The 10112-nt window shown below is 43.8% G+C and overlaps 1 protein-coding gene across 1 annotated transcript in view; it reads right to left on the bottom strand.

The window, feature by feature from the left end:
- The window catches only part of ARID1A (AT-rich interaction domain 1A), a 74559-nt gene that overhangs the window by 41201 nt on the left and 23246 nt on the right, over positions 1 to 10112 (bottom strand). Inside the window, exons 2-4 of the mRNA XM_021095631.2 lie at positions 7050 to 7262; positions 4736 to 5188; positions 2937 to 3053 (exon numbers count right to left, since the gene is read on the bottom strand). Coding sequence (XP_020951290.1) covers positions 2937 to 3053; positions 4736 to 5188; positions 7050 to 7262 — 783 coding nt within the window. The remainder of the gene's footprint in view (positions 1 to 2936; positions 3054 to 4735; positions 5189 to 7049; positions 7263 to 10112) is intronic.

Genomic DNA, 10112 nt, shown 5'->3' with positions numbered 1-10112 from the left:
CATTAAGAATTTGTTAGAAACGCACATTCTTAGGCCTCACTCCAAACCTACTAAATCAGAAAGGGGAGGGGGGAATAGCTTTGGTAATATTAAAGGTTTTGGATTTTATTCTAAGATTAATGAAAAATAACTGAGATTTTAAATAGAGGGTTAACATAATCAGGATAATAGTAGCTAAATGGTTTGGCATTAATAGCTGAGCAAAAACTCCTCTAAATCTAATTTTTGTAATAATAAGGATCAGAAGCCTTGCTGAGTCTTTAAATCAAGGGTCTCAATCAAAATGCCTTTAGGGCTAAGTGGGTAAAGGGGGATGTGAAAACTGGAGGAGTTGCCCTCCAGTCAGCACAGCATCTGCTCCAGAGTCAAACACAAACATATGCTGAGTGGAGGGATACACTGGCGAACCTAGGGCTCCCTTAACACAGCAGCGCAAGGCAGGAGAGGGCTCCTTGCAGGGAATCCTGACTCTTTTCATCAGCTGTGCAACCCAACCTGGCTAGGCAAATCTAGCATCAAACCAAAATTCCAAAGAATAAACCACCTTTTGTTTCTTCGTCCAAGTAGCAGAGGAATAAAAAGCAATTCAACAAACAAGATGCCAATAACCCAGCCAGCCCACCTCCCACATGGAGCTTCTACTACAGAGCAAATGACCCATCTGGATGAATCTATAGTAGAAGCCTGAATTTGAGAATGCTCCTTGTGACAGACTGCCCAGGAACAACCCTCCCCTGGGCCTAAGAGGCTACCAGCATCTTCACCTCAGTAGATCAGATCTAGCTCTTGGATTGAACAGTGTAACACTTTCAAGCCCTTAGAAGACATGCAAATATACATACGCTAGGCTTCTCAGGACTGAAACTATCAAATACAGTTCTATCAAAAGGTCACTAGGAATAAGTAGAAACTTACTATGAGGAGCAACTTAGAGCACTGAAAGAAATACACCAATTAGGGTTCTTGCTACAACAGTACCTCACCTAGATTTACCCATAGACCGTATATGATGAGGTAGTAGTCATATATTTCTGACTGAATCAGGTTAAAAAGCACATTCCAATGAAGTTCAGGATGCAGAAGAGGATTGCAACAGACATTAATGAGAAGGGAACAAAGAGTGACAGTCTTATTCAGACACTTCCTCCCCCAATTCCTCAGCTGACAAAGTCTACAGTCTCAGAAATCCCATCTGACAATGGCTATTCATCCCAGCCTGGGAAGCCTGAATTACAGGTGCTGAGGGACTCCACAGACCTTGCCCTACTAAAGTTATGGTGCACAGATCTTCAGGGGAAGCCATGGAGGCTTCATGATGAAGTGAGTTCCTGCCTCCTATCTATTCCTTAGAGATTCAAAAAACCATTTTCTCTGAAGTCAGAATAACTAAAGAGACAAGCTTCAAATCCAAGTAGAATCAAAATTTCAAAAGAATCTTATCTGGGCATGTATGGCTGAATTTCCACTTCCTAACTGAAGCCAGATTTGTAATGAAGCATTTGCTACCTATAGTCTTACTAGATTTCAGAGCAGCCCGTTTTATTCCTGTGCCCAGCCTGAGTAACTTGCCCACAAGCAGTGGCAGACCTAAGACTAAAAGTAAATGTCTCCAGAACCATCTTACTATTAAATAGTTGGTGTTAACTGCCTTTGAGTATCAAGTACAGGCCTCATGCCCTCTAAGATGATGATGATAACAGCTGACATTCATGGGATGCCTACAAACACCAGAACTCTCTCCTCATACTAATTTATTTAATGCTAATCTCTCCACTTTCGGTTTTACTTTAGATGCAAAAACTAAGGTATGGAGAGGTTAAGTGACTTGCCCAAGGCTAGAGAATTAGTGGCAGAGTTAAAATGCAGACCCAGGAACTCTGACTCTAGAGCCTAAGCTCTTAATCAGCGGACCATATCGCCTTTCTCAGGATAGTCAGTCCATTCTATAAACACTAATCAAGCGAGGGAGAGGGAGCGTCTAGGCACCAAGCATTATACTAGACAAAAGCACCTATTCACATAAAACAACAACTAGAACATCCACTTTTACTCCACCCATGCTCAATGTGACAATCCATGCTGAAAGCACTCCACAGTCTTCTAGCTAAACACTAAGACAAACACTAAAAAATTAAGCCCTCAAAAGTAGGATTAAAAACCCAAAGGAGTTCCCTTGGTGGAGCAGTGGGTTACGGATCCTGTGTTGTCACTGCTATGGCTCAAGCCAAAGCTATGGCATGGTTTGATCCCTGGCCCCAGAACTTCTGCATGCTTAGGGCGTGGCGAAAACAAACAAACAAACAAACAAACAAACAAACAAACAAACCCAAAACAAAAAAAAAAAGTGAGGCTTCTTTCAACTTTGATGGAGGGCAGACAGTGCTTCTACCATCTCCATCTTCTCTGTCCTTCACCTGAGCCCACACCTAAGAGCCCAAGATTTAAAACAAACTTTAAACAGTGTCTAGATCTCTAGAGATCACAAACATATTCTTCCCTGGGCAGGAAACCAAAACAATAATAAGGCCGGTCTATAAATTCCTTTCAGATTTTTGAGCCTGAATTCAAGGAATAGTTCATTTAGCTGAATATCATCAAAACATCCAATCAGAAACTGGTTTTCTTTGCTTTCCTCTCTGCCCTCATCATCTTTAATCTATCTATCTATGTATCTATGTATGTATGTATGTATGTATGTATGTATCTATCTATCTATCTATTTATCTATCAGCTCCCCCTTGGCATATGGAGTTCTTGGGCCAGGGATGAGGGGTCAGATCCAAGCTGCAGCTGCAATGTGAGCCACAGCTGCAGCAATGCTGGATCCTTAACCCACTGTGCCAGGCCGGGCTCCCAAGACACCTGGGATCCCACTGTGCCACAGCAGGAACTCCCCCTCCCCCCATCATCTTTTAGAAGGTGACAGAAATACTCACAGGCAAGCTTGAGGGTCTTGACTGAAGACTCAGATTCATATCTTCTTGCCCTCCCTTACTGGAGGTCATTGAGGGGGCTGAGGATGCCTGAGACCCAAATGAATCTTGAGATAACTCCTAAAATAAGAAAAACAAAAGTTGTGAGAGTCTGGTATTAATAAACCAGGCAAGCTTGCTTCATGGTGAAACAGCTATGGGACTTTCTTACACAGGGGAAGCTGGGTGTGAATGATCGCCCAATCACACACAATATTATCCAAAAGCAGAAAAATACAAACTGTGGCTCTCAAGAGCATCAAAAGTGGACATAAAACCCTTTCTGATGGCACTGCTAACCATTTATCACCACCCACAGAAAGCTGTTCCTTGGGGATAAATGCTAAAGTCTGGCTAACTACAAATTATATTTATCAAGGAATGAGCCTAATTAATTAAAAAAAAAAATCCTCACATTAGAACCTGTGCATTAAAATGAGTATTGCTTCCGGGAGAGTTCCCGTCGTGGGCTCAGTGGTTAATGAACCCAACTAGTATCCATGAAGATTCAGTTCAATCCCGGGCCTTGCTCAGTAGGTTAAGGATCCCATGTTGCCATGAGCTCTGGTGTAGGTCTCAGACACGGCTCGGATCCAGCCACGGCTCGGATCCAGCAGTGCTGTGGCTATGGTAAAGGCCTGCAGCTACAGCTCTGATTCGACCCCTAGCCTGGGAACCTCCATATGCCATGAGTGCAGTCCTGAAAAGACAAAAAAAGACCAAAAAAAAAAAAAAAAAAAAAAAAAAAAAAAAAAAAAAAAAAAAAGAAAAGAAAAAAAAGAAAGAAAAAAAAAGAATATTGCTTCCTTTAAAGACACACCTGGGGATGAGAAAATTATTCCAACAATGCCACCAATGAACAAAATCTTTAGTGGACTTATCATCACTCAGTAATTTCTCCTCTTTTTGCTCTTAAAAGAATAAAGCCCAAATTGTTATTTTTAGACTTTATCACCTACCTTGTTCATAGACATGGCAATAAATGAATTTTAGAAATCTGATATTTCCCAAAATCAAATCCAGTCTCAAAAAAATAAAAGGATTTGCTACCACCACTGAGAATATTCTAAAGGATGTAATGTCAGCTCTGATGGCAATTTCAAATGAAGGGGTCCAGAATATTTTGAGCAATAGCAGAATGAACGGCAGTTGGAATGAATGTATAATACAGCATCCCAAGTGACTGTTTTTTAAAAAGACCAGGGGTTTCCACTGTGGCACAGTGGAAACAAATCCGACTAGGAACCATGAGGTTGTGGGTTCGATCCCTGGCCTCGCTCAGTGGGTTAAGGATCCGGTGTTGCTGTGAGCTATGGTGTGGGTTGCAGATGTGGCTTGGATCTGGCATTGCTGTGGCTGTGGTCTAGGCCAGCAGCTGTAGCTCCAATTCGACCCCTAGCCTGGGAACCTCCATATGCCAAGGTGCGGCCCTAAAAAGCAAAAAAAACCCCAAAAACCCAACTTCACTTGGATGCTCAAGTTCTGAATGCTAAGTTAAAAAAAAAAAAAAAAATCAGCCCCCTTATCTTTATTAGTCTATGCAACTTTCCATTGCCCTACTTTATCAATAAGGAGAGCTACAGGTTTCTATGCAGTTATGCCTTTATTAGTTCAATCAATCCAGTTAGCATGTTTACCCAGATTTTAATTGGTTTTTAAGTGCACATTAGAGTACCAATCTGGATGGCAAAGTTCTTATGACACCAACCCCCAAACCGTCTGTGGTCACACACAGGGAAGGGCAAGAGGAAGGGGCATCTTACCTGTGGTGGAGGGAAGCGCTGCTGGGAATAGGCAGTTTGCTGAGACTGCTGAGTCTGGGGCTGAGGGTACGCAGCCTGCTGGGAGAGCGTCGAGGATGCTGGCTGCTGAGGTTGCTGCTGCTGGTAAGGAGACTGTGCCTGCGGCTGTGAGTAGGGGGGCTGGCTCTGGGGATGCTGCTGGGTGGTGGACTGCTGGGAGGGGTATGGAGTCGGGGACTGCTGATGGGGAGGCTGGGATGGCTGCTGGGAATATGGAGGCTGAGATGACTGGAGCTGTGGTGGCTGAGACTGAGGCTGCTGCTGATATGAAGGTTGAGCATGAGGGGTCTGGGATGGTGGTTGCTGAGAGTAGGGTGGCTGCTGCTGCTGGGGGTGAGGACTTTGCTGGTTGTAATATGGAGTCTGGCCCTGCTGACCATACCCGCTGGGGCCTTGTTGGCCATAAGGAGGAATCTGTAGGAAAGAAAAGGATACTTTTAGCACTGATACTTCTGGTAGTTTATCAGAAGCTATGTCCTGAAATAGCTTTACCTGATGAATACAGAAAGCAGGCAAGCCAAGCCTCACATTTAGAAGGCCTAGGGTTTTCTACCCACCCTGTTAAACTGAGCCAGAAAGGACAGCCAAGTTGGGTTACCAGTTGGTTACCTGTACAAGAGGACTATACTCATCCACAGAAAATTTACACTATTTAATATTTGGACAGCTTAGTTCAAGAGCAGCTGTTTTCACCAATGAGCCTACTCTTTTTTTATCATAGCCTATTCTGTCTTTATAAGTGCTAGAAATCTGTATCCTAGCCACAACAAATAGTCAACAGCAACCTGCCTAATCCACCTGAAAACCTAGAGTTTAGTAATCTAGGTGGTATGCCAAAGACTAAACTACCGTGCTTCTCTTTTTCATTTAGTCTTCCCTGAAAAAGTATTTGAGAGCCTACTTGCTTGCTTGTACCAGGAACCACTCTAGGTACTGTGGATATGTTTGGCAAGTAGGGGGAAAAAAAAAGACCAATAATAACCACCCAACTCTCTTCCATTTTCTCATTGAAAAAAAAAGTGACTGTATTTAAGGGCATACTTTAAAGTCTTAGGTTTTTATATTTATCCGTCACCATTTTTAGTGTGATTATCACTCAAGGATAAATTGTAGAAAGTGCTGTCAAAACAAAAAATGACAATAAAAAGATAATGCTGTGGATGGCCAGACAAGGAGAGGAGGAAAATCTTAACATTCGTAACAGCACTGTTAGCATCTTTACTCCTCAATCTTTCCTTTTCTGCTACCTAGTCGTCCTAGTCCCTTCTAAACATGCATTTTTTTTTCTGGCCACACCTGTGGCATGCAAAAGTTCCCAGGCTAGGGATTGAACAACTCATGCCACAGCAGTGACAATGCTGAATCCTTAACCCATTGAGCCACCACTCCTAAACATTCACATTATTTTATTTATTTTTCTTTTTAAACAGCCACACCTGCAGCACATGGAATTTCCCAGGCTAGGGGTTGAATCGGAGCTGCAGCTGCTGGCCTACGCCACAGCCACACCAAATCCAAGCCACATCTGAGACGTACACCACAGCTTGTGGCAATGTCAGATCCTTAACCCCTAAACATTTGTTTTTTGTTTTTTGTTTTGTTTTGGTTTTTTTTTGTCTTTTTGCTATTTCTTGGGCCGCTCCCGCGGCATATGGAGGTTCCCAGGCTAGGGGTCGAATCGGAGCTGTAGCCACCAGCCTACGCCAGAGCCACAGCAACACAGGATCCGAGCCATGTCTGCGACCTACACCACAGCTCACGGCAATGCCGGATCGTTAACCCACTGAGCAAGGGCAGGGATTGAACCCGCAACCTCATGGTTCCTAGTCGGATTCGTTAACCACTGCGCCACAACGGGAACTCCTAAACATTTGTTTTAAACCACACAGCTATATGTTGAAAGCCTTGAGAAACATGCAAGCCTTCTGTCCCAGAGCACATGGTAGGAATGACTTTTCTTTGTAGCAGTGGACTGGTGCTCAGTCATTGCCTTTCTTGCCTCCCACTTCCTTCAGAGATTACCAGTGAGTACAAGGAGGCCAGCCAGGTCACAGAATAAGACAGATAAGCAGAGCCTGCCAGGGACCAGTTTTCCTTGAGCATACATGCAATGGTGCCCACAACTTGGCCTTTTAAGTAGCATACTGTAACTAAGATTCAGCTGGCCTATGTTCCTTTCAAGACATTTGGAAACCAAAGACACATTCTGATTCTACAGCTCAAGATCAGATCCTGGACAACAACAAGGATTAAGGAAATTGGAGTCACCATCTACCTGCTGTGCATAAGAGAGGCCGCCCATGGTACTCTGCGCTCGGCCCTGCATGGTCATTGGGTACCGCTGTGGGGTCTGGGACCCATACGGCTGCCCTGGGTACCCATGTCCTTGTTGCGGTCCTGATGGAGGTCCCTGTTGTTGCGAGTACGGATTAGTCCCGCCATATGGCTGAGGTCTCATCTTGCCCATCTGATCCATTGGACTGGATGGCTACAAAATAAAGAGCATTTTATTAACCTGAAGCTGTGATGGCCTCTGACCAATGAGAACACAAACCTAAGCATATAGGTCTATATGCCACAAAGAGAAACAGTTACTATGAAAAAGTAATGGTACAGACCCAGTAACCCCTTGGGCAAATCATTTAACCTTTCCTCAGAACCTTGAGTTTGTCAAATGTAACATGGAAAATACCACCAGTTTGTGAAAGCATCTTGTAGCTATATACTATTTTGTAAGTGTGGTACTACTTGAGATCCACAGGACAGGCCAAGTATGGAACAACGAACAGATGTACTCTATGGTGCAGGAAATCAGAACAAAGGCACTTTAGCTGGGAGGGGATGGTGCTGCTATACTCTGTCATGATCTTGTTCAAGAACATGAAAAATGATGCTTCAATACTGTGGTTGAGAATTTAAATACTCAAGCATCTAGATGTTTTTATTCTTAAATAGTGGAATCTTTTATTTCCTTGCACATCCATAGCCCACTTGCACCACAGCACAAGCACCTAAATTTGTTTTTTCTTCCAAATGGGTAACATAGCTACGTTACAGCCATTAAGGAAACTGTGACCCTGAATTTACTTAGAGCCTTGTACAAATCAACTGGAAAGATCACCTCCTTTAATTTTCAAGAGCTTGAGGGTGCAAGGAGGGTAGAACTTACATCTAAGACATAGAGGAGTTCCCGTCGTGGCACAAGGGAAACAAATCTGACTAGGAACCATGAGGTTTCGGGTTTGATACCTGGCTTCGCTCAGCAGGTTAAGGATCCAGCGTTGCCATGAGCTGTAGTGTAGGTTGCAAACATGGCTCAGATCCCGTGTTGCTGTGGCTCTGGCGTAGGCCAGCAGCTGTAGCTCCGATTTGACCCCCTCGCCCGGGAACCTTCATATGCCATGGGTGCAGTCCTAAAAAGGAAAGGAAAAAAAAAAAAAAAAAAGACAGAATAATGAAAGCTCAAAGTTCCATTCATAGGTTTTGGCTACAAACGTATCACTCAGCTCTTTGTGGTGCAACAGGATCAATCAATTCATATCACTTTTTGACCTAACTTTGTAGCCTATTAGAGCTACACAAGACAGAGCCCCAGCACACTTTCCCCTGCCAGAAATGCCTACCTACATCTATTGGTGGTGTGGAGGGGAGAGGGGACTGTCTCTAGGCATCTTAAATAGATACACCCAAGTTGCAAAGTAGGCCTGGAAAACATAAAACTTGAAAACTGAATCTTAAATTGGGGATGGGGAGCAGATATTAATACTCTGGACCTGAATATCATAAACTTTCAAATTAAGGAATTCAGTGGTTCTCAAACCTCAGAATATATCTAAATCACCTGGAGGGCTTGATAAAACACACAATGCTGCAACCCACCCCAAAATCTGATTCTGTAGGTCCAGGGTTGGGTCCAGGATATGCATTTATAACAACTCCCAGGTGATGTTGATGTTGCTGGTCCAGGGATCACCACACTTGAAGCAGCACTGGTCTAGATTACACCTAGGGTCCCTTCCAGTTCTATTATTCTATAACTCTTCCCCCCCGCCCCATTTTTGGCTGCCCCACAGCATAAGGAGCTCCTGGGCCAGGGATCAGATCTCAGCCACAGTCTCAACCTAAGCTGAAGCTGTGGCAATGCCGATCCTTAACCCCACTGTGCCAGGCTGGGGACTGAACCCAGGTCTCAGTACTCCCAAGACACCACCAATCCCATTGCACCATAGCGAGAGCTCCTGTTATTCTACAACCTTACAAAAGAACACAAATCCCTCCAAATTCGGGGGGAGGGGGGGGAGATCAATTGGTTGTCTGTACGTATTTCTCTCTTTTTTTGGCAGAGTACTACCTAAGTGTTTTATGATAAAGGAAGTTGAGCTGTCATGAGGAAAATGGATAAGATAAAAAGCCACAGAGACTACTCTGAAATATCAACAGAAAAAAAGCAGAAGCAAAGTTCTCTCTTACGCTGCAGCTGAAACCTCAGATTAAAAGGTAACAATGATGAGAACACCTTCCAAGTTTCTAAACTGTAAGAATCATAGTAAAATGGTGTCCCAAATCACCACTACATATTAATATTATCATTATTTTAATTTTTGGCCACCCTGAGGCATATGGAGCTCCCAGGCCAGGGATCAGATCTGAGCTGCAGTTGCAGCAACGCCAAATCTTTAACCCACTGTGCCCGTCGGGGATTGAACTCACGTCCCAGTGCTCCCAAGATGCTACTGATCCCACTGCACCACAACAGGAGCTCCTACTACATATTAATATTATTTCAAGTGCTGTTTCCAACAATCATAACTAAACAATTTTTGCCCAAGCCCTGCCTCTGTATCAGAAACTCCCATAATGTTCCCAATGGTAGCTTTGGAACTACGTGGATTCTTTTGGGACTATTTAGGAAGTTCAAATTCAATAACCAGACTAGTGAATAATAAACAGCATGCAGTCGTCCTTAGATACACCTGGCAATGGAGCCAAAACATCACCATTCTCTCCTACAGAGTTCAGAGGCTCACATGGCCACATCACGCCACATATAACCACAAGATCCTCATCTCATTCTAGACTGCAGCTGTCCATGTGGCCCCCGGGTGAAGAGAGTACATTTACCAAACAGAGTCCAGGCCACTCTGGGTATCTCAGTCTGTCTAGGTCTCCCACAGCACATGAGGGACAGTCATTACCACGGTTACTATGGAACTTCTAGAACAGTCAATAGCTATTAGCCAGGGCTACAGATTGAAATTTTCTGTGAAGCTTTACAAATACCGGGCCCTCTCCCTATATTCCAATTTAGTGGGTCTGGAAAGACTTCAGCTCCCTCCAA

The sequence above is a fragment of the Sus scrofa genome, chromosome 6, assembly GCF_054392235.1.
Source record: "Sus scrofa isolate SSC_HxYL_T2T_F1_AM1 chromosome 6, Sscrofa_HxYL_maternal_Yorkshire_Landrace_v2.0, whole genome shotgun sequence".
Classification (NCBI taxonomy): Eukaryota; Metazoa; Chordata; class Mammalia; order Artiodactyla; family Suidae; genus Sus; species Sus scrofa.
The sequence above is the reverse complement of the archived record's forward strand: the minus strand, read 5'-3'. Positions and strand labels throughout refer to the sequence as shown.